Source organism: Buteo buteo, chromosome 6 (assembly GCF_964188355.1).
Source record: "Buteo buteo chromosome 6, bButBut1.hap1.1, whole genome shotgun sequence".
Taxonomy (NCBI): domain Eukaryota; kingdom Metazoa; phylum Chordata; class Aves; order Accipitriformes; family Accipitridae; genus Buteo; species Buteo buteo.
Window position 1 is genome coordinate 41,002,143 of NC_134176.1, and position 25,442 is coordinate 41,027,584.

The 25,442-nt window shown below is 40.1% G+C and overlaps 1 protein-coding gene across 5 annotated transcripts in view; it reads left to right on the top strand.

Annotated features, from left to right (window-relative positions):
* Positions 1 to 247: 247 nt before the first annotated feature.
* UBR1 (ubiquitin protein ligase E3 component n-recognin 1) overlaps positions 248 to 25,442 on the top strand; it is a 74,817-nt gene continuing 49,622 nt past the window's right edge. For 2 of the 5 annotated variants that reach the window (XM_075030617.1, XM_075030619.1), the window contains exons 1-6: positions 248 to 503; positions 13,099 to 13,355; positions 14,073 to 14,151; positions 16,299 to 16,409; positions 21,463 to 21,593; positions 24,668 to 24,809. In XM_075030617.1, coding sequence (XP_074886718.1) covers positions 267 to 503; positions 13,099 to 13,355; positions 14,073 to 14,151; positions 16,299 to 16,409; positions 21,463 to 21,593; positions 24,668 to 24,809 — 957 coding nt within the window. In that variant the 5' untranslated portion in view covers positions 248 to 266. The remainder of the gene's footprint in view (positions 504 to 13,098; positions 13,356 to 14,072; positions 14,152 to 16,298; positions 16,410 to 21,462; positions 21,594 to 24,667; positions 24,810 to 25,442) is intronic. The other 3 variants (XM_075030618.1, XM_075030620.1, XM_075030621.1) reach the window with 2 other exon arrangements.

A 25,442-nucleotide genomic window follows, 5' to 3' on the forward strand; every position in this document is an offset into this window, starting at 1 on the left:
AAGCGCTTTGCTTCGGCCTCCCGCGGGAGGCAGGAGGCGCTGCCGGACGGGTCCGGGCCTCCCCAGCCCCTCACAGCGCTCCTGAGCGGGCCGGGCCGCGGCGACGGCGCTCGCCTCCCCTCCCGGCCTTCAACCGCCGGACGTCTCCCGCCTTCAGCCACCCGCCTCCTCCGCCCTGCCGCCCCCAAGACAGGGCGCACGGCCGCCTGCCCCGCCGGCCTCCCCCTCACCGCCCCTCAGCCCGGACCGGCTGGGCGCCACGGAGCATGCGCGCAGGGCGGGCGGCGCCTGCGCGGTGCAGAGCCCGGGCCGCCGCCAGGGGCGGGCTGCGGTCGCGACGCGGCGCAGCGCAGCGGCCGGGTGACGGCGGCGGCTCCTTCCGGGCGGTGACGGCGTCGCCGGCCGCGTCCCTCGCTCTCAAAATGGCGGACGGAGGCGACGGAGGGCCCGGAGCGGGAGCGGCGGGCGGCCGGCTCCCCGTGCAGCTCCAGGACCGAGCCGTGGTGAGGCTGCAGCTCGGCGCGACGGCGCGGTTCCCCCTTGCCCCCCAGCTCGCCCTGCCACCCCGCCGCTCGGTCGAGCTTTTCCTGCCGCGGGGCGCCCCGCTGCCGGCCGCGGAAGGAGCCGGCGGCCCCCCCTCCGCCCCCGCTCGAGGGGCGGCGCCGCGGGGGCCGCGTCCTCCGTGGCGGGGCTGCCGTGAGGCGCCGTGGAGGGGCGGGACGCGCCATTGTGCGCCCGCTGTTGCCGGCGGCACCTGCCGAGGCGCGACGGCCTAGCGGCCGCGGTCCGTGGGGCCGGAGCGCGGAGAGCGCGGGGGGGAGAGCGGGCGGCCCGCTGCCGCCCCTGCGCCGCCGGAGGGGTGGGAGAGCGCACCCGGCTCCCGTCCCGGCGGCCTGGGGTGGCTGTCGGCGCCGGCCGCCTCTGCCCCGGAGGACCAGCCGTGCCCTGGGCCCGGCGAGCCTCTGTCAGGCGGCTGGTTTGCCGCCAGTTCCCCGCAGCGTCTCCCACCCCCTGTCCCGTGTCTTCGTCTGATCTCTACGTAATTAAACGAGATCAGACTGTAGAAAGCTTCAGAGACTGTCCTGCGTCCTTGTACGTGCATCTTTTATCCTTTTTCTGACTTTACCTTTCTTAATTAAAGGTGACTTTACTGCGGAACAAAAAAGGTTATTGTTCTGCAGAGTGTGAATGAAGCAACAAACAGTGAAGTTTAGGAAGGATGGAGATAGAGACGGTTGTTTATTGGCTGAACAGAATTATCCTCTCTTTTTTTCTGTGAATTACTTTAATTACCTATGGATTTAATATTCCCCTACTGAACACAACTTGGTCTTGAATCTGTCTTAGTGGTAGTAGGTAAGGGCCTTCTGTGCTTTCCTTCACAACCTTGTGAAGTGATTACTATATTGCAAACACTTTGGCTAGAGGAGTTTAAAACCCAAAGGCTGTCAGTTTAAGAAAGGGAGTCTGAACATGTGTCAGAAACCTTACATTTTATGTTACATTTTCCTGTAACAGCCTGAATACATAGTATGGTTTGGAAACTCTTGACTGTGGATGTTTGAAAGTTGGGCACTGGCAAGCTTGTAGAATAGCTACTTTTTACATGATGCTACACAACATTAATAAAATTAGGAAGATATAAATCAGGAGATGTTTATTCTTGGAATTTCTCTTGCAGGTGGCAGTGCTAAGCCAACAACCATTGTTCTTTGTACCTTTCCTCTCAGAATTGTAAGGATATCTGCAAATCATAAGAATGCAGTCTGGGACTACAGAGTCATTTCTAAAGTGAAGTGTATTTCTGTGGCCATAACAGGCCTATGTGTACATTTTTTTCTATGTTAGAAACAATTTGATTTTAAACTAGTAAAAATGTAATTTGATTGCACTATAGTGTCAAAAAATACAACCTGAGTCAGGCAACTTCTTAAGCTTGAGGGCCGTGTATAGAGTCAGAGAGGTACTGAGGGCGATAGTTGCAATCAGCACCAAAGCAATGCAATCAACCTTTCATTATTTGGACACATAAGAGGCTGAATTAGCCCAGGCAATATGTAAAACTGGTAATAGTGGTATTGTGAAAAACGTGGGGAAAGATGTTGAAGAGATCTTCATCTGCTCAGAGTCGATGCTGGCCCACTAAGTTTTCTTAATTTTTATGTGGTTTCAGCCAATTGAGAGCGTCTGTGCCAGAATTACCATTATTCCAAGAGAGGCGCGTGGCCACCCAGGCTGTGTTGTTTGCCATATATCCAGGCAAACTGCAGGAATTCTGACAGGGAGTATGGGATGAGGGTATTGTATTAAGGGAGAAGGAGAGCTAGGGTTATGGACTTAGGTTGAGTCTGACAGCATTCATGAAGTTAGATTGCAAACCTGGCTATACTGATGCCAGAGACAGCTGTAATCTGGAAGCAGTACACTGTGCCAATTTACTGCTGTACTGAAAGATGGTACTAGTTATGTCTTCAGGTCAGAAACTAACATTTCCTGACTGACATGTGTTTTCACTGTGCACAGCTGGTCTGAATGCCCTTTCGCTGTGATGCTATAATCAGGAAGTTGAAGAAGTGTGGAGCAGAAACAACTGGCTGAATGGAGTGAGCTTTGGCCTTACTGAGCTCACCAAATCTGTCTCAGTGTCAGCCCAGTCAGACTGACTCTAGCTCTCCTTTTTCATCTCTGGCTTTGGGTGCTGTTGGTTGCAGAGTAGCACCAGACCTGGCTGCATGACTAGTAAACTTTACCAGAGTGCTGGGTTCATGATGCAGGATTACCTGAATGATTCTGCAGGAGCCAGCCTGATTCTGGGGTGGATGGTGATGACTCAGGTAATAAACTCTTCTGCACCCAGCCCAACTCGGTGGTGTCTTCTGTGCACTTAACTCCAACTCTTCAGGTTGGATGGCTGTAGTTGCAAATACCTTAGTTGGCATTTCACTGCATTAGTTGAAGTCGGGTCCCATCTCTGCCCTCTACTTCCCTATAGTGGCTGTATTGCTTCCTGAGCTGAGCTGCTGTGAAAGAGAGAGGGCTGAATTCGGGCTGCCCTGGCACTGACCTAGTAGTAAACCTGGTCTACCAAACTTAAGTTAACTTTCTTTTCTTTCCAAACAGCATCTGCAGTTTGCTTGGCTGATTGATGGGCTGGACCTGGCTTGTCTAGTAGTTAGCTAGCAGGCATTGCCGGTGGCCTAATAAAAGCCTGCTTTGCAGGCTGAATCCAGCCCTGTGGTTGTTTGTCCATCTGTCTAAACAAATTCCAGTTTGACTCCTGCCTGCTTTGGTGGCTGCTATCTGGAATATATGAGCAGGGTTTAGGTATTAAAATATTTCAAAGATTTTAATTTATACTACATCTTCAAATTTTGACGTATGTGTACTTTCTCAGTAATATTTGTGGAGAAAAGGGATTTTTTCAGAAGTCCCATCTTTTGTGAGCAGTCAATACTCCTGTATAAAAGTATAGATGTAAGTGGGGTAGTGGTGTCCAAGGAGAGGAAAGCTTTATTGTTATGATATTTCCTTTAAAGGCAGGAAAATAACTTGATTTTGAATTTTCATCTCAGAAAGCAAAACATGATACAGGCACTTGTGCATTCGAAAGTGTTTTCAGATCTTGTTTTGAGTCATTCGATGCCATTATATAGTTCAGAAAATGCACGCGAAGAGCCTTGCTTCTGTAGCTGTGTGGTAATCAAATAGTAATATGGAGGGGATATTCATATACAGGTGATTTCTTGAGATTAATGAAATCTCAGTCAGGCATCTTATTTTGGAATTGCAGTGACTTCTTCCAGTTTTGAATCTAACCTATCCTAAACTGAATTAACCTGCTTAGACCAGATGACATGTCCATATAATTTTACATCAGTTTATGTTAAGCTAAATCAGTTTAAAATTTCATCTTTAGGTAAACCAGCATATTGTTTTGTGTAAATGAGCCCTGAATTGCATACAGTTAAAGCCACTGTTTTTAGAACAGCGCAGTGTATTAGCAGAACAGTGTATACCGTACACTTGTATCGGTGTCCAAGTGGAGTCCATGAAGTTGCAACAGGTAACTGGAGCATCGCCAAGGTCCTGCTTGCGTCCTTCTACATTTGGCACTCTATTGAAGTGCTTTCATTTTGTTATGGCATTGAGCCAATGCTGTGGTTTTTCCTTCCTTGTCTGCTTTCGTGTTTACTCATACTTCTTGGTAATTTTTGTGGCTTTTTAGTGCAGCAGCCAACTACGATTGTGAAAGTATCCGTAATCTTTGCTCAAGTCCACATGAAGTGCACAAATTATGGTTGCTGTAATTCTGCTGTGATACAGTTACAGTACTGCGAGAGTTATGTGGCTCCAGGAAAATGTAGCTGCAAGTGGATGTTCCTGATAGCATGCAACTGTTTAAGTTGCTTCTAGATCCCAGAGCAGTAGAGAAGCTAAGGATGAACAGATTGATTTTGGTATATAAGGGAAAGCATTCGGGAGATGCTGAGTGAGTGCTAAATACAGACAGATTCACCTGAGTGAGTGCTCAATACAGATAGATTCACCTGAATTTTAGTAAACATTCATTCACTGCAGAATTAGACTACATATACAATGGATCTTAAAATTCATGATAATTGGAAAATTGAGTGGTTGTAAGACAAATTTGAGTACACAGGAATTAGTACAAAAACCTAGTGGTTGTTTTGGTTTTGGGGGTTGGGGGGGAAGGATGTTGTTTATTTTTTTTCCCCAAACATAACTATGCCAAATCAATGAATTACTTTATAAATATCCACTGTAGTTGCAATTTTTGAAGTGCAGTCTGGTGCTAAGAACTTTGACAGTTAATCTGTTCCTTCGAAGGTAGGAGACTGTGGCATGGATATTAAGGATCAAACAAGGAAAGAATCAAAGTATTTTCCTTTTTTTTCTCTAGAAACAAAATTAAAAGGATCTGTCAAATGAATAGTCAGAACTTAAAGAAAAACCTTGATTTTAAATTCTTACAGAATACTACAAATAATTCTGCAAAGATGATGATTTTGCTAGTTTTCTAGGGAGAATAACCTTTTTTCCCCCCAAGATAGGTACTTTGCACATTGTTTTGCTTTAATATGTGATACTGAATTCCTGTTTTCCCCTAGTGTTGATGTGTTAATTGTGCATTGCTATCTACCTAGCGCAGGTTTGACCAAAAAATTTGGAACGTGAAATGCGTTTAGATTGGATGCCTCAAAGAAATGGGAATTACTTCTAGAATTTCTGGCTACTTTGTTTTGCCTGTTGAACCTACTTAGTACTGTCCTGCTAATTTTGTAGCATATTTAGGCTAGAGCGTCCAGTTGGTAGGCAGTATGATAGAGATATCTATGGCACGGCAGAGAGAGAAGTACAGGCTGTAATTTCACTTCAAATGTCTCCTTGGGTACTCATTTGCATTCAAGCACTTACCCCCATGAACTGAAGCTGCACTCTTGTGATTTTGGAGATGATAATGATTTAAAGCTGACACCTGACCTGCAGTTTCAGAGGTTGAACAGCCTGGGTCTGTACATTGTTTACCCTGAAGATGACAGTAGTTTTAGCTGTCCAGCAGCCGAAACAGTAACCGATGGTGCTGGTGGTTACTTCTGCTTCTCTGGTTGTCACTGGTTTGCTCTGGTTCACCTAAACTGGTAGTTGTTGGAGGCTACTGGAATCAAGGCAGATTCTACTGTAGACAAAGCTTTAGTAGTGTGTGCTGTTGTTATGAGTCTCATTCCCAGTGGGCAAACACCTGCATCATTAAAGCATCTTTTAACATTAATTGGCACCCTGCTTTGGCTTGGGGGCCAAAGTTTAAATGAATGTAGAGATCAAACAGTTCTTTTATGTCTTCAGGTCAGAGTTGATGTTTTGTTAGGACAATGTTAGACAGTCTTGAATGTTACCCATGTTGTGCCAATAGAAGGTAACTTTTGAAACCAAACTTGCTTCTTTCAGTGTAAATACTGACATCCAGAGCAGACCAAAGTTTGGTACATGGCTGGTTCCCAGCTATGTTATGTAAAGGAGCCGTGTGACTGATATGTCATATATTTTGTAATTGAGTCATTTTTTAAGCTTGAATTCTCTACTAAAACATTGGCTATACTTTGTCAGAGAATGTGAAATGCATTATGAACAGCTACGCAGTGCTTATGTGACAAAAAAAACTAGAGTAAGCTTCTGTTTTAACTCACTGAACTGTGCCCTGCCTGGGGTGATAGAATTTATGCTCCTAAAAAAATTGAGTTTGATTTAAGGCAGGGAAGAACAAATATGCTAATTAATTTCTAGTGCTTATTTTCTAAGTCTCTTCTTTGGGGAATATATATCTTTCAGGTTGAAATAGATTGCCTTGTCTCCTTGTTACTTTCACTAAAAATAATGCGAAGTGTTCTGTACTGCAGTTGGATCTTATTTTCTGTGCATTAGAAAACTGATAATTTTATACCAAAATAAACAGAAGGGAAAACTGAACTAAAAATTTAAAAGCAGAAGCTTTATATGAAAATGTTAATTCAAGAATCCTTTGAAGTTTGCTTTCTAAAGAATTTTTAAGTATTCTGCATACTTATCAAAGAACTTCTGTGTGTTTATCCTTTTAAAATGTCTTTTATGGTTGCTCAATTGGATAGACAATATCAGGATAAAAGTTTTCTGGGATCTGTTGTCCTGCTAATCTCTGTTTAACTAGTAACAACTGTTCTGTGCATTAAAGTAAAGCAGTCTTTTGCATTTGATATTTATGTTGAATGGCATCTGCTTGAAATCAGTATGTCCCCAGCATTTTATATATTTACTTTTAAAAACCTGCTTCTACCAGCTGTTTTGACAGGCAGCTGGTATTGCCATCTCATGCTTGACAGATTTATGTTGTGCACAAACTGAGCTGCTTTACTATTCCTTTGAACTGGAATATTGGACCAGGTACAGGTTTTAGTTTGTGCTACTGGCAGTGTCTATTCCTTCATAATTTGTTGTTTAATGTTCATAAATATTAGTATTCCTTCTTTTCATTGATTACATTAATGCATATATGTAAAAATATAGTCTTGAAATTTGTGCAGTCACTTTTGCACTAAAAGATCAGTGTGTCAATCAGTGCAGTTAAAGTAGAGCTGCTGCTTATAGTATTGCCTAATGCAAACTGTTAGTTTGAAAAGACTTTAGAATTCAAACAGAACAGTGCTTAGAATGTAAATCAAAAACTCATGGAAATAAGGCTATTGAATTAATGTATGTAATAAACCTGTTGCAATGATAAAGAAATTCTGTCACAGTGGTGAGAAATCTCATTTGATGCTTGATCTATAGGTGAAAAGTGAATTGAGAGAGTTTGTTGCTAACTTTTTTTCTGTTTTTCATTATATACTTAGCTCTCATTCCTATTGTTATTTTCAGTATTCACGACAAAATTGGATATGGATACGTTGGATATATTAATGACAAATATTTTGCTCTTCTTATAGAAGTGTTTGTAGGCAAATACAGGTTTTCATCCTCTGATCTTTTCTGACGTGATGCTTACTTGAAGGGTTTGGAAAAAAACTACAAACTGGCCTTTTAGATGGAGAAACCTGCATGTTTGGTTGGAATTGACTTTTGGGAAGATCTCTGTATGCTTATGTGTGGGAAGAAATATTAGTAGTCTGATCCCGCAGAGGAGGACATCTTACCATGCAAGATAAGCGATTATCTCCTAATGATTCTTTATCAAGCAGTATTGTGAGGTACCGCTTCTGGCTTCTGTAGTCGTATGTTTCTGAAGAGCCATTAAAGATTACAGGTTACTGCTTTTGTTATACAGAAAAAGTCAAATGTCTCGGACAAAATGGTTACTGTCTCTGCTCTTTTGACAGAACTTCTTACACTTGAGAGACATAGCTTTGCAACTCATCCTGGTTCCCTTCGTCTCCCTTTTTCATGCAGTTTGAGAATGAAAAGGAGAAGGTGACATGAATGTGTGGTTAAAGGAGGAAAAGAGATGGGGCTGGAGAAAGTTAGAGATATCAAGTATAAAAGAAGAGATAGGAGACAATGCATGTCTTTGATGCACGCTTTTCACCAGTGTCAGGTTCCCAAGTGTCACCTTTGCTTACTGTTTTCAGTATCTGGGAATGCCCACCAGCATGGTGTGGATGTTGCTCCCTCCACAGGAAAGGTGGTGGTGTGCTGCTGCCATGATTATTCCCTTAGCTCATTCTGGTCATTGTGGCGGTTTTATTTCTGGGCCATGCATATGTCCGTATGGTCCATGTGATGGCATGGCTGTTTCTTCAGTGAACTTTTAATAAAAATGAGAAAGTGACAAAAAAACCCCACCATCAAAAGAACTTTACTAAGGTTGCTCATACAGATATTTAAAAGCTGAGAAATTTCAGAATTCAATTTACTCCAAATGTATGTGGAGGTGATTTCTCCCCCCCCCCTCCCCCCCCCCCCCCCCAATTCAGTAATTTTCAGTTTGCAGCCCAAATATATTTTCTGGTGGAATAGTGTCAGTTGGAGTGGAGTGTCTTCAGGTCTGCTTCCTCTGGGCTTTCCTCTGTTACAGTCTGTGGGCCCCAGTGAATAGGGTGTGAGTGCCTGGGGGCTGTGGAGAGCCGACTGATAGTAGTATTGTGGTTACATTATAATGTTTTTATCTTAATTGTGTTATCTCATGACCTCTGCCTCTTTCAGTACACTATTTCAAATTTATTCTTGAGTGGAATCAAATTTGGAAAATGACTTTTCCATAGGGCTTACTTGTAGCAGAAATTGGAAGATTAATAGAGATTGAGAAGGAAGTAAGATTTCTCCTGGTGAAGGCATTTGAATCACAGAATGGTTGAGGCTGGAAGGGACCTCTGGAGGTCATCCTGTCCAAACTCCCCGCTCAAGCAGCATCACCTAGAACAGGTTGCCCAGGACCATGTCCCGTCAGCTTTTGAGTATGTCCAAGGATGGCAACTCTACAACCTCTCAGGGCAGCCTGTGCCAGTGTTGGGCAGAAAGCTGCAGTGCAAGCCCCATCTCTGCTTGCAGCTGTCTTGCATAGCTCTTAGGCTTTTCTAGACTCCCAGCTCATCCTGTGCATGGGATGGTGTCATGGTTTAACCCCAGCCAGGAACTAAGCACCACACAGCCGCTCACTCACCCCCCCACCCCAGTGGGATGGGAGAGAGAATCGGAAGGAAAAAGGTAAAACTCATGGGCTGAGATAAGAACGGTTTAATAGAACAGACAGGAAGAAACTAATAATGATGATAATAACAATAATAAAATGACAGTAATAAAAATAGGATTGGAATATATGAAACAAGTGATGCACAATGCAGTTGCTTACCACTTGCTGACCGATGCTTAGTTAGTTCCCAAGCAGGGATCTGTTCCCCAGGCCAACTCTCCCCAGTTTATAGACTGGGCATGACATCCCATGGTATGGAATACCCCTTTGGCCAGTTTGGGTCAGCTGCCCTGGCTGTGTCCCCTCCCAACTTCTTGTGCCCCTCCAGCCGCCTTGCTGGCTGGGCATGAGAAGCTGAAAAATCCCTGACTTAGTCTGAACACTACTTAGCAACAACTGAAAACATCAGTGTGTTATCAACATTCTTCTCATACTGAGCCCAAGACCTAACACTATACCAGCTACTAGAAAGAAAATGAACTCTATCCCAGATGAAACCAGGACAGATAGTTAGAACTTAATTGATGATGATACAGTATTTTATTTCCTCTTCACTGGTCAGTATATAGTCAATAAAGAAGAACTAACACATTATTCATTTATATGGTTTTTATATCTGTAGCAACTGAGCACTTGACAGGTATGTGCTCAGGTAAAGGAAAGAGTGAACAGAGGGAAGGTGGGACTACTCAAAGTGTTAATCAAAGTATTCAAACTTGAATTTCAATCAGTGTGCGCAAGGGGACCAAGCTACCATTGGACAGTCAATTTTAACTTAGGGTTGTGCTTTATTTGGCAGCTTCTGTATTTTTGATAGTTTTGTGTGTAATTTTATACAATTGAATATAGTATACTATAGAGATTTTGACGCAAGGTATAAATTACTTCTTCTAGGAGACACAGAGGGTATGGGATAGGTCTGAAGTTTAGCCTGGTGCAGCTTTTAGAAATAATAAGAATATTCTTGGTTCTCTTGTAAATATAATGGATATTTCCTGGGTGATGTATAGGTTGAGGATATAATTTAGAGTGTTTACCAGAAGGCAGCCAGCCTGCTTGAGAGAGTTCTCTCTCTGCCCTTCTTCCCTCTCTTTCCCTCCTTCCTGTCCTTCCTTCTCTGGACAACATTTAAATAGAATTAAAAGCTTTGCACAAGAATGCTTGAAATGCTTGTGAGTTAGGCTGTGTGAGAACCCATTCTACTCTTCTGGCAGATTTTCAGGAAAGCTTGTTTCTTGGAGCTATGATGTGCTCTGTTCCAACAACGTAGAAGCTAAACTTATGCCATCTCTTGGGAACATGACTTACTAAGATAGAAGAGCTACAGACAGATTCTCTTGTGCTTTGGAAAGAGAGCATGTCAAGGGGTCACATCCCACACACCCCCATTTGAACAAATACAGTAACCAAATTGGGAGGGGAACTTGCTAAAGCCATAGTGTGGTATAGGTAAGTTAAAACAAAAATAAAAACAAGTTACAAGAGGAAACACATTTAAGGAGAAACACTGAATTATGGAGTTTAATTATGGTAAGAATAATTTACTTTCCCCTCATCCTAAATTGGACATATAAAAAATAGAAACATGTGATCAAGGAATTCAATTTTCACTTACCTTTTCAGAATTTGATACCTTTCTGAGAACCCCCAGCTAAGCATGACATTTTTCTTTTTTAAGTGTTGTTATGCAAGTATTTGATAAATTTGGATTTAATTTTCAGTTGCTTTTTACAATTTGGTATCTTTATGCCCCAGGTAAGCATGATTTTTATTAAAAAAAATTGTTGCTAGGTAGTTAAAAAAATTGAACAACTTAATTAAAATAAAAAGGCAGTCAGCTAATTTGTTTCTTTTTCCTTTTGTTCCTTAGCACTGTGAATATCTGAAAATAAATACATACCTGTATATTTTGAGTGCATGTATGTGTATGTATACAGAATGCATATGTATTACATGCATGTGTATGCTAAAGTTTTTGCGACCAATATGGTGATCACAGTGGTGCTTGCTGCTCAAGTAATAAATCTGTTCTTGATCTAGAATTTTTGTTAGAATTGGAATTTAAATAAGTTGTTCCCTTCACTTCATGGATAAATCTTCATTTGTAGGTATTTAAGGATGGGTTGAATGCCTTATGATTCAAGAAATCTGATTAGACTGGTCAACCTGCACTTATAAAATGAGGATATTCTAGGATGATTTGAGGACAAATTTGCTTTCCTTCATGACCACAATATCCATGGCTTCTCTTTTCCATCAGTGTCTGCCATGCATTTTCTTTGATAACTTTGAGTTTGTGGATCACTGTAATAAATGAAGTAACGACTACCTAAGGGTAATGCTAAGGAAGATAGATGGCCAAAATATCAATAGAAGCCTCAGACTAAAACTAAGCATATTAGAACTGTAGTGTGTCTTATTAAAGCCATAAAGCAAGTGTTTAGAGTGACTACAATGCGGAACAAATCTCTTTTAACAGATTAGTTTTGGTTAATGGATGTTATTGTTAATCTAGGCTGTTTCAACATGGTATCTCACTTCTATTTCTTCTGTTTAGATTTTGTATGTAGACAGTTTTTTGTACTTGCCTGTATTAGGTAGACATCCAGTTTTCTAGAAAACAAATATACAATTTCTATGTGATGTTTGCAGATCTGGCTTTCAGAGTACTGGGATTGCAGCACTTTGGACTGCAAGTCTTCTAGATTAATTTCTTTTTTTGGATAACTCTTCTAATCTAGGTAGTAAACTAGGGAGCTGTAGTCTTATAGATCTATTATTTAATCGCTTATCTCTGTCAATTTTAGGGGCAATCCATTGATTCGATTGATGTAGGTTTCATTTTTAGTCGGAAATCAGGATTTCTTGCCTTTCACATAAGATGATATGCATTTTCATCCTTTAAAAAAGTGGAATACTCCACTTAGAGCCTTCTGTCAAACTGAACTCTGGTGGTTGCTTTGCTCATTCTCTGCTTGCTGGCTTAGAGGAAACTTCCTTTAGAGCTATTTGTGAAGTTACATATATATTTTTTTTGTTCTTGCAAAAATAATTTTTGGGGCAGAAATCAAGGTTGTGTATGAAAGGAGGTTGTCTTTAGGAGTCTTGGTGGGTAAACTTGTTATCTGATTTGCGATGGGGAAAAGCAAAAGGTATTTCTAAATAATGGGGATAACGTGAAAGAAAGAATATTCAGACTTGAAGGACAGAAGTAGAACAATTGGAGAGAACTGTTCAGAGAACTAGAGTAGTTGCAAGTAAAATTAGGGACTTAATTTAAGAAAACTAAGAACCTCAAGTCAAAATACAAGTACTTTTATTAATTGCCTTATAAATATGAAATTGCATTTTAGTCTTTAAGGACATTAAGCTTATATAATCAGTTGGGCTTATTTCTCCCTCAGTAACTATCGAACCCTGATAACCAGTTTCAACAAGATTTTACTGAAGGGTGACAATTTCAAAGACCATTAAGTGGCTGCACATTTTGTGACCATCAGCAGGCTAGGGAATGAATCCCAAACTTATTTCCCAGCTAAGGCAGGGAAACCTGCTGCTGCTACTTTTCCATTTGTTGGCAGCTGAACAAAAATCAAGATTTGTGTATTGGCTGGCCTGTTGGCAAGCAAGTAGTAGAAAATTAATTAGTGCAGGGGTTGCTCTACAGTAGCATAGTACTTGGCAACTCTTGCCTCACAGTGTTTTATTAGAAGACTTCAAGGGAACAGAGGTTACTGTGGTGTGTACTGGAAAGAAAATAGCAGAGGAATTCTTAGGAAACCATGGTTTCTTGGGTTTTATTGTTCGCAGAACTGACTTCTGATGTGGAAAAGAATTCCAGATTCACAGTAGAAGTGCTTAATCCTATTTTCTTTATATTTATTCATTTATGTTTATCCATGGGTGTACTTTTCTTGCAGTGGTGTGATGAAAGATTCAACTTCCAAGCTACATTTTTACAGTGCTTGGCAAAACATGTGCCAAATATTTACTCAGCTGAAATGGACCCCTTGTTGGAGAAACAAGAAGAAATGGTCCAGGCAGCGATATTATACCCCCTGGAATGTTATCTGTTTGGGGAAGACCCAGATATATTCCTGGAAAAACTACAACAGAGTGGAACCTCCCAGCTCTGTGGGAAGGTATTCAAAGGAGGAGAGACAACATACTCTTGCAGGTAAGAAAAAAAACTTGATGTGTTGTCATTAAACACCTGTCATCCACATTTTGCATAGAATGAAAGAGCATTTAAAGAAAAAAGAGTGACCATGTTTTAGGGCAAAAAGGCAATATAAAAAAACCACATGTATGTGGATAATAGAAAAAAATGCAATTAGATTGCCCATGAGTGTAATACTGGATTTTCATGTGTTTGAGTGCATGACTGAAACTGTCAAAATTGAACTTCAAAGTATATATTCTTTGGCTAATTTCGTAAGGGAATTCTGTTTAGATTTTAACCTCTGTTTTAAAAGTTAGAAACATAACCTAGCAGAAGTGTAGCAGAAGTTTCATTAGCAAACCATCTGCAGTTGTTGGAAACAATAATAAATGTTACTTCAGAGTCATGATGGTTTTTAATAGCTGCTTATTCTTAGCAAAACCAGAAATATGTTAGCAATAAGTTTTGAAAGTGGAAATCAATCATGTTTCTGATTGATAGACTCTGATATAACAGGTTCGGGTACATGGTTCAAGCTTAACAAGATTGACTTACACCTTTCTGTGACGTGGAGTAGCCAATGTTTTTATAATTTGAATGTTGTTAATCTTGGTTGGGTTTGGGGTTTTTTGGGGTTTGTTTTTTTTTTTTTTTAGAGCAGCATTTTCTTTTGGGCGTGAAAATTCCATGTGTTTGTTTTAGAAAGTTTTCCAGTTACCATTTTTGTTGCAGAGACTGTGCAGTTGATCCAACTTGTGTACTCTGTATGGACTGCTTCCAGAATAGCATTCACAAGAACCACCGGTACAAGGTAGAAAAATCTTACATTAAGAAATTGTACTTGTAGCTTTAGAGAAGATTTCTTTGAGGATATAATAAACTGCATATAAACTATTAGTAGTTTTTATTAAAAAAATCTCAGATTTACTAATTAGTTAATTATCTCTCTGTCATGTTTCTAACTACCTAAAGCCTCATAAGAAGAGTAACTTTCTAATTCAAGAACCTAAGGGTAAGGGAGTGTTTATGAATGCATACATTGTTATTCTCTTTGGCAATATCACAGAAGTGTATGTCAGAGCAAAAAGCTGTGACTGAAAATGACAGTCCTGTCCTGAGTCCCAGCCAGTACCCTGTACAAGGGCTATTACTTCAGCACTTACGTCACTGATGCAGTCTCTACATTTCCACTCTGTTTCTCTCTTTAGATTTGCATAAGCTACTTTGTGCTTAGTGTGTACTATGATAAAGTTAAAACAAATGTTAAGCATCAATTTTTTATTGAGGAGTTTGTTCTAGAACTGGATCATCTCTTTCTGATATCCTTTTGATTCTCTTTGAGCCAAATCTTTGTTATAATTGAGAGATTCCCATGCTTTAATTAAAGAAAGATCTTTTAAATAATTCTTAGCTAACACCCTGCCTAAACTGTCACCTACAGTTTCCTTCCAAGGCCCCCTTTTTTGCTTGTCCTCTTCACTGAGAACTCTTATTTCAACAGCCTTGGAAGCAGAAATGGAAAACAGTGTATTAAGTGTCATTTTTTTAAGCTGGCCTATAAGAGGCAAGAAAATCTACAGAAACATTATGTATTCAGTTTAATTATCTTTCATGACCAAAAAGTGGGCTAGACTTTTTTTGCAGCTGTTCTTTCTATTCATTGACATGACATCTATTGAAGAGATTTGTCTTATTTGTATTATCAGTTGATCATAAATCCCCTTTCAGTGGCTATGTTTCAATGAGAGACAGTTTGGAAGAAGGTCCTAGCAATCTCAAAATTAACTGGGACTAAAATGCAATATTCTGCCCCTCTGTATAAGTCTTTGTATACTGATCTGAAAATGTGTTGTTTTGTATGTCTTTGAATCAGTATTTACAACTTGGATAATGCAAATATAACTTTCATACAGACACATGTGCACCCACACAGTTTACAGAGAGGTAAGATGAAAACCAGGGAAAATAGACAATAATGATACCAGAACAATTTGGGATCACAGCTGGGCTGAGAAGCTGTTGTCCTTTTCTTGTTTTTCAGTAACTTCTTCAGGCAATACATCAGCCATAGAAATAGGTAGTCAAATGAGAACAGATTTGCTGCTTTTCCATTTTAAAGATGCAATCTAAAGAATACAGATTATGCTTTTTATAGATTCATAGAATAATTTAGGTTGGAAGGGACCTAAGGAGGTCACCTAGTCCAACCTCCTGCTCAAAGCAAGTCTAATTAGATCAGGTTATTTAAAATGTTTCAAGTAAATAACAAATTTTTGAATGTCTTTTTATTGGGTCACTTAGTGTTTTTATAATTATTTTAGGATTGGGGATTTAGAGTAAGCTAAGGATAATTATTTTTGCCTGAGTTTTGTCTGAACTTTTTGCCAAAATGAAGGGTCAGAATTTGTACTTTTCTGAAAGTGTAATGCAAAGTGAGAGTTGCAAGAATATATTTAGATGCTGATTATATCTTATTATCTTTGGTTAGAAGTAGAGGTACTACTAAATGCCTGTTAAATATACACATATTCTTATTTAGATTATTTTCAAACTTTACCAAGTAATTTGTAAAGAAGGCATTAAGCACCTTGGCTATAATTTTGCTAATAAAACCAGAAATTATTATTTTGCTATTTATGAAGCACTTATCAGTCATAGGCTTTTTCACCTACTTTCTAGTTATATTTGTTTGAGACTTGCATGCTTTTTTGCAGCGGCAACTGTATTTCCTCCTTTATTTTCTGCTCAAAAAGCTTATATTTCCCCCCCGGTCCTCTGAGAAGTCTCCTTTTATCTAAAAAAAAGAAAAAAAGGTTGTGTTAAGTCTGTTGGTTGTGCAGTGACTCTTGTATTTTGTAAGTAAGTATTTATACTTGTGTTTGACTTTAATGCACATTTCTATTTTTCCTCTTGCTTTTTATGTGCATATTTTGTGACTGAAATACATGTTTTTTACAGATGCATAGCTCCACTGGAGGTGGATTTTGTGACTGTGGGGACACAGAGGCATGGAAGGCTGGACCGCTGTGTACTAAACATGAGCCTGGAGCATCAGGTTCTGCAAAAGAAGTAAGAATATTGCTTAAAGTGAAAGAATAAATATTGTAAATACTGGCTTTTTTAAAAAAAGTGCTTATTCCTGTATGTGAAAGTATGTATAGTGCGTAATTCGTGTAGCAGGTCCAATTGAGTTGAATCAGGATTTGCTTGGTTAAGGTTTTTGTTGGGGTCAAACATATATATTGGACATCCTTTGTCTCCAAAGCAAAGGCAAAACCAGTACGACAGTTCCAGCTACCTGTCTTGTGCATTTCTGTCTTTGGTTTGAAATTAAAATTGCAGTCTCTTGCTCTTTTCTTTCCTATGTGTATTACTCGGTTCTTATTTACAAACAATTGGTTTCCCAGTGGTTAGTAAATGTTTAGATATAGTACTTAATTTTAATAATATTTTCTCTTTTCCACATTACTGCATTACTGAACAATTTTTTTTGTCAGTTACTTCTGGCGTGTGATCTGTCACTATGACTAAAATAAGACCCTATGCTTTAAAACTAACCTCTTATGCTAGGATGTCTCCTGCTTATTGTACCTCATAAAGCAGCGTATTAACGAGAAATATGCCATCTTATAAGTAGTTCTCAAAGAGAACGCAGGCAAATCAGTTGCTTCAGGTACAATTGTTTTTTTCAGAGTCCTACATTCTGAGATAAATCAGGACAAAAAAACCCCTTAGCACTCATCATTGCGAATAGACCCCTAATTCCTCCTGGTTTTGTTGCAAAAGTACTGTTCTCTATGATCTGGCCAAAAAAATCAAATGGAAAAGGAGTAAAGAGCACTGGTATTACAGAAAAATGAGACAAAGTTTTCCTTCACTTGTACATACTTCAAAAAATGATGAATCTTAATGGATTTCAGGGATAAAAATAGTTGAAGCTCCAAGAAAGGGTCATCTGATTACCACTTGGAGCTTATCGTTGTAATGTTCACCTGCCTCTACTTCAGTGAAGTCTGTTCTGTTGTGCAGTACTTATCCCTGAGTACTAAGCCATGGGTGGCTGATACCTACATATTACTTACGAAAACCTGTAATCAAGAGAGCCAAATTGTTTCCTTATTGTTAGAATACCCCAAAATAGCTATGGTATCATTAGTTTTACTGCTGTCACCATTACTTACTACATATGTGTTTAATACTTTTTTCCAGCATGTTCTAGAGGTGTTTCCAGAATAAGAAACTAGTACAGTTCCTATTTGGGAAGTATGCATTTTCCTCCTTGTGTTCTGAAGGAAAATAGGGTGGGTTTTTCGCAATTCTAAATTTGTGGTACTGTTGATAAAGACATGGGAAGGTAGAGAACTCATGTGTTTACCAGCTTCAAAGCCACCTTTGGATACTATGGAAAACTTATGTTACAAGATGCTCAGTATCCGATTTCTAGCTGATTGCCAAGAGGTCCTTATCATATCACGAAGAGAATTTAGCAATGGTCTTAAGACAAAACATTCAGGTCTCAGTTGAGAAGTGTTCTTCCACTTGAAAATTAAGTGTTTCCAGCCAAAGCTTCTTCATTGCTCCTAGGTAAGTCATATTACTTATGTCTCAGGTGAGCAGTTTGTCCAGTTGTACAGGCAGTAGCTAGCATACATTATGGATTTCACCTGTGATGGCTCTCAAAAAAAATTACACAGATACCTGGATGAATGTGGACCCATGAGGCACAGTAAGAACTTTAATAAAGAGATTCTAAACAAAATAGATTGTATCTCCCAGCTTTACAATTTAGGTCTCTGTATGAGATTTTCTAACAGTTGTTTCAGCACTTTACTTTTGAGAATAATAGTATTTTTTGGTTCCAACAACTCTGACTAGAGTCCCTAAACTCTGCAAGGTATAGATTTTGATCACACAGGTCTGATATTTGCACCTCTGAAAGTATATTCTGCTTTTTACCTCCCTTTCCTTTAGAACATCTTTTTCATAACAATATATGTAGTTATTATGCAGTCAGTCTATGTAGACTCTCTAGTAAAAGGGCAGAAGTACAACCACTACAACAATAAAATGCATCAGTATAATAATATATACTATATTTAACTATTTGATAGATTGCATTACATGACCATCTTCCTTTTTTAATAAAAGACTTGTCTGTCAGGGATTTTTTATGACAAAGAGGTTTGTTGGTGTTTGGATTACCTCATACTTCATTCTCCATTTTGAGAATCAAGGACATTCATAATGTTGGAATTTTCTCAGCATATAGCGCTTATTAAAAGAAATGAATTGTCTGTTCCAAATGCACTTTGCATCTTGCGTATTTCTTTTCCAGCATGTTTTCTGATAGAATTGAAGTCTATCACATGCTTGTCAAACAAAAAGCATTCTTTTCTGGATGACCCTGACCAGTATTCCTTTAATTACTCTTAAGTGCAAAGGATATATCATGCTAGGGTGTTTATAAACTTACTCTGATCAGGTGGGAGCAAATAAGAGGAGGGATATGTTTGCAGTATCTTTGTCTGCTATGCAGAACATGGTAAAAATGTGCTTGGGAACTGGCTGCTATTTTTAAAAGGTAGATTAAGTTTAGACTTTGATTTACAGAATGACCTCCTTTTAAAAATGAGCCCTTAGTAGAGGACAGATTTCAGTCTACAACATTAAAGATAAGCACCAGAGTTTTTAGCCTTTCTGAGATAATGAGGTGAGTATTAGTAAAATACAGTACCCTTACAAAAATCCTATTTAAACCTTAGTTTAAAAAAAAAAAAAATTACAATGAGGAGATATTTACAAAACCTGTTGGCATGTATGTAATATGGGGCTCAGAAAAGCAATCCTTCATTTTAGAATCCACACTCCAGGCTTTTAGGAGTCATCCGTTCCCTATTGCTTCCAAATTAATGTCTTCACTATGCCAGAAAAATAAAAACCTTTTTGCCTAAATGTGTCCTTAAAACCAGATAACTTTAAGAATTCATGTCTGAGATAACATAAAAATACTTCCCAGGCACATTTGCTTTAAAAAAAAAAATAAAAAATTTGGTTGTTAGTTATTTTTAAACTTTGATATCTAAACATACTTTTTTCAGTCTTCTGCAATTTTGTTTTCTGAAGCTTTACCTGAAGCTTAAATAATTACACATTTTTGGGCATAGTTCTGAGGCAATTTTATTTTTACCCTTTCAGTCTACATTAGATGTATCTTAATTTCATTTTACTGTGACTTCTATTAATGTGGATAGCATTGGAGCTGGCATTGCATCATTTAACTTTTCACTATTTGTATGAGTACAATCCCCACTTCTAATAATTTATAAATCCTTTGATGTGGTTTCCTTTGATTTCTTCTACAGACTGAAGGAGAGCAGCATGTCTTACTACAAGGTTCTTGTTTGGAGTATCTCTGCATGGCTCTGCATTTTCCTCCAGCTCTATTATTTTTGCTTAACATACATTAATACTTAAAAAGCCAAACTCTTAAGAAATACTGGAAAAAATTTAGTATATTTACAACTCACTTCAATTAGACTATTCTTAGCACTATAGTTTTTTCATTCTGCTCCAAACTTTAAGATGATGATAGCTTTGTCAGTCTGAGGAAAAAAATAATCACCCCAGACATTTACATTCTTAATTACCAAGATCTACCACAAGCTTATCCAAAATTATGTACACACAGTGATATTTATAGACCATGATTTCATTGGCAGACGTTTTAGATTGTATGTTTGATGCCAAATTATTCTTCTAATACTTATTGGATCAGAAAACTGTTGTTCAGAGCTTTGGAAGCAATTGGTCATGTTAACACATTTTTACTTCTCTTCCACTACCTTTTTAGCTTTTCCATCATATGGACACAACATGATTTTACTTGGGGTTTGGATTTGTTGGTATTTAGTGGTTTGTTGTTTTATTATTTTTTTAAGCAATCTGCTTGATAAATGTGAGTATAGTTGATTTAAGAATTTTTCACAAACATGATTCTTAGCTATATTAAACACATCACTCTTTCAGTTCTTTTATATTTAACATGTCAGGTTGTGTATTGCAGAGGTGAGTACCCTTAGTACTTTGGGATTAAAAGTCACATATGAAAAGCTTTAGTCTTGGAAAGCATCTTTGTTTCTCATGTTTTTCTCACTCTGGCAGACACATACATACTTAGATTTTGTAGGCAGTTTGGGTGATCCTAAAGTTATAGGAAACTTTGTGTAAATACCCTGGAGAATATCAGCCTCTGTTTCTGTGTCATATTTGTGTATGAAATCACTGGATTCGGTTGCATTAACATTAATAGCAACAGTATATACTATTTATATATGCATATGCTGAAAGGAAGTTGGTATGTGGAAAAGGTCATCAGGGCCTTTGGATTAAGGCCCTCTTTTCACACCGTGTCATTGCAATGTATCTATGTCTTGTACCTGAATATTGATTGCTTCATTCTTAAGTGCAGATTTGGTAATGATTTTCTTCGTTTATGACCTTAATTTCTCTCCTGCTTAAATGCTTATGGAAAGGATTAATAATATTATATGATGTAGACAATTCATTTAATGAGCTTTATCCGGGTGGATGGGGAATATGTCACTTCACAGGGATATTTTGAATGATTTCTAGATCTGGAATGGGACCTCTGCAAAGAACAGATTTAGGTTTCCTTGGATGATTCTGTTCAAGGAGTGTCATAAATGTTTGACAGAATACTCACACAGGCGAGCAAGCAATGCAGGGGAAGAATTTTGGTCTGGACTGCAAACTTTTAATATCTCCAGGTATACAGAAAGCTGTTAACCAGCTTTTTGTAAACTTAAGTTTAAAAAAAATAAATTGAAGTTTCCTAACACATTTGGTGAGGCCTTTTGTAGTCTGTTCCTAGATAAAAATGGGATGTGGGGGGAAAAAAAAAAAAAAGTAGGTGAAACTGTTGGAATACTACTGAAAACCCTTGGGATGAAATAATTTTGAAGACAAGAAATTAGGTGAGATAATTTGCTTGAAAATCAAGAAAAGGCTAATTTCCTGAAACAAATATAGTAATAAGGTGTTCTACCAATCTTTTAACTTTTTAAATTTCTTTTACATATTAATATTATCTCCTGTTTTACAGAATTCTGAATGTCAGTTGAATGAAGAAATTATGGAGCACTCTAGGAGGGTGTTTCCCTCTGTGATAAAATACATGGTAGATATGCTTATATGGGAAGAGGAAAAGGAACTGCCTCCGGAGCTCACAATTAGGTAGGGAGTATTTCCAACTTTCTCTTCAAGGCATTAGAAACTTTGGTGGTAATTTTGCCTGTGGTATTCTTACACTCATGCAAACATATTAGCGCCAAAATCCCTGTAAAGAGTCCTGTAGCATTTTTGACCTACAGTTATATAGAGAAAAGCTTTTGATACTTCGTGGGAAAAATAGTGTGTGACTGTGCTCTATCAGTTGTCAAGGGGAGCTGCTCTGGAGCCGGCCCGACCTGCAGTGGAGTGGCAGAACTTGGCACACAGTGGGTTTTCCGGAGGCAAGGAAATGCCAGGGCAGCGGAGAGGCCTGCCAGGAACTGGCAGCTTTTGTGGGAGATGCTGATGAGGCCTGGGCATTGCCAGAGCAACCCCTACCACCCCCACACCTATAAAAAGCAGCCTACGGAGCACTAGCTACCAGGACTGCTGCGAACAGAACAGGCAAACAGAGCGCTGGCATGCCAGCCAGGACGTGGCGCGGCAGTTTGTGTGTAGTCACCCTGCCAGCTCAAGAGGTGAGTTCAGCTGGTGGTTACCACCCTCTCAGAAGGAGCTTAGCGATGGTATCCATCTGGTGGAGAGCTATGTCCCATGCACTCACCAGAATGGATGTGGCAACCCAGACGGAGCTCCCATGAAAACTTGCAGCCATCCAGGTCCCAGGCTGCAGAGAGTGCCGGGGCCTTTCACTGGTAATGGATGGCAGTAGTGAGAACAGTTGTGTGAGGTGTGACCAGGTGGATAGTCTGCTCAGCCTGGTGGCAGAGCTATGAGAGGAAGTAGAAAGGTTAAGGAGCATCAGGGAATCTGAGAAAGAGATGGACTGGTGAAACCATGCTCTGCCCTTCCCAAGACAGAAACAGGAACAGCCACCAGAAAAAACCCGAGATCAAGGGGATCCTGTATCCTCCCCCAACTAGGCTGAAGGCAGTAGCTTAAAGGAAAGGAGTGGATGGAGGAAAGTCCACACTCAGGGTGGCAGATGAACCCCCTCCTGGCCCACCTTGCCTGCCCAGGTGCCTCTGTACAATAGGTATGAGGCTCTGGATGTGGATGGCCAATGATGGATGATGTGGATGACGGTCCATCTATACCAGAGGTGTTGCCAAGGTCAGAAAGGCCTACCCCCTTTATCATAACCACCTCCACGAGGAAGAAAAGACAGGTTATAGTTGTAGGCAACTCCCTTCTGAGTAGGACAGAGGGTGCAATATGCCAGACGGACCGTCCTCTTAGGGAAGTCTGCTGCATCTCCGGGCCCGGGTTAAGGACATCACTAGGAAGCTTCCTAGCCTAGTATGGCCCTCGGACTATTACCCATTACTGCTCTTCCATGTGGGTGGTGATGAAGCTGCAACGCATAGTTCAGGGGCGATCAAAAGAGACTTCAGGGCCTTGGGATGGTTGGTAAGGGAATCTGGAGCAGAGGTTATTTTTTCCTCTGTTCTTCCAGTTGCAGGCAGTGATACTGGAAGAAACAAGTGGACCCAGTCTATTAATACATGGCTCCGTGGCTGGTGTCACCACCACAATTTTAGCTTTTTCAATAATGGGATGGCCTACATGGCACCAGACTTGCTGGTGTCAGATGGGATTCACCTTTCCCAAAGGGAGAAGAGGGTTGGTCATTGCTTATGAGCTAGTGGGGTCATTGACAGAGCTTTAAACTAGACTTGAATGGGGATGGGGATAATATCAGGCTCGCCCGCGGCAAGCTGTGGGATGACACGCCAAGGTTAGAGGGATGGGGTGCTAGCGAGGGCCCTCAGCCTGTTGCTCTGAGACATGCTGGGTACACTGGAGCACACTCGAAGTCTTACAGAGATGAGCCAGGGGCTCCTGAGGTAATAGGAGCCGACAGGGAAACACCAGGGAAATGCCTCAAAGGAATTCAGGGTTGTTCCTCTAAGAAGGTGACACGGCCAACAGCCCAGCTGAAGTGCCTCTACACCGATACACGCAGCATGGGCAGCAAACAGGAGGAGTTGGAAGCCACCGTGCTGCTAGAAAGCTACGACCTAGTTGTCATTACTGAAACTTGGTGGGATGAATCCCATGGCTGGATTGTGGCTATCAATGGCTACAGGCTGTTCAGAAGGGAGAGGCAAGGAAGGAGGGGCAGAGGCATTGCCCTCTACATCAAGAGCTGGATAGAGTGTGAAGAGCTGTCTCTGAAGAATAGCCATGAGCAGGTTGAAAGCTTATGGCTAAGAATCAGAGACCGTGGCAACAAAGGAAACCTTGCAGTTGGTATCTACTACAGACCACCCGATTATGGGGAGCCTCTTGACAAAGCCTTCTTACTCCAGCTACAGGAGGCATCGCGCTAGCAGGCTCTTGTCCTGCTGGTGGACTTCAGCACCCTGACATCTGCTGGAAGGTAGCATGGCGAGCTGTAGGCAATCCAGGAGACTCCTGGAATGCATTGAGGTTAACTTCTTAAGTCAGGTAATAGACAGCCCTACCAGCGGGGCTGTGATACTGGACCTGTTGGTCACCAACAGAAATGAGCTAATCGCTGATGTCAAGATTGGAGGCAGCCTGGGCTGCAGTGATTATGCACTGGTGGAGTTTGCAGTCCTGAGGGATATGGATCAGGGGAAGAGTAAAGTCAGGACGCTGAATTTTAGGAAAGAAAGCTTCCATCTCTTCAAGGAATTAGTTAACAGGACCCCCTGGGAAACTGCCCTCAGGGACAAGGGAGCAACCTGATCTAGTTGAAGATGTCCCTTTAAAGGTCCCTTCCAACCCAAACTATTCTATGAAAATTGAAAAAGACTGTTATCACGTTAAAAAGACAAGTGGCATCATAAAACAACAGAGAGAGGAAAAAATAATGGAATAATCAAATAACTTAAGATCTCCTTTGTATTTGGTACATGGTTTCTGTGGCTTTTTCTGGCATAGATGGTGAGGGGGGCTGTCTCTGACATGAAGAACATGCTTAATTTTCTTCTATAATTTTTTTGTATTTGATGTTTCTCTCAAGCTATCAAGTTAGCTGTTGCTTGTATTGGATAGGACGCTACTTACAATTTTATTTTCATTTGTGTGATATGTTGGCTTTTTCCTAGTAGAGAGAAGGTAGACAGCTACTACTGTGTCCTTTTCAATGATGAACATCATTCTTATGATCATGTCATCTATAGCCTGCAAAGGGCACTTGGCTGCGAACTCGGTGAAGCCCAGTTGCATACTACTGCCATAGATAAAGAGGTTAGTGCATTCTGGATATGGGAGAAAGTAACTTTTTAATCATTAGTAAGTGCTACTATAGTCTCTTGATCATAGAATCTTTGTTTCTGAGATGCTGGAGCTTGAGGAGAGAGAAAGCACTTGCTTCAAGAAAGTTTTTAAATGGTATTAATTTTTTTTCTTCAGTACAAAGATGCAGCTTCTTGCGAAGGGGAAGAGTTGGTTTATCTGAAGTTGCTCCTTTCATGTTTGGCATGTTTTCTTTACCTTTTTTTTTTTGTTCTTAGCTGAGATTAATGTTTTACTTTATTGTATATTTTTCAGAAAAATACTAAGTCAGCAATATGCATATTTAGTTATATTTAATCAGAAACGTACCTTACATTTTGCAAGAGTTAGTGCTTCTTCTGGCTCAGACTTCAGATGAAAATCTTAAAACTTCAAATTAAGCAAATGAAACCAGGAAGAATCCATGAAGGAATGTGGGTGAACCTGGCAATTTTACTACTTCATTTTTCAAACTAGTGTCCCATGTAAAGACCTTACACTAGAAATGTAAATTTTTTTTTTTTCACTGGGGGGAAAAAAAGAATGATCAGAGTTTGAATTATCTTAATTGCAACCATATTTTTTTCACTTCACGAAAGTACAAAA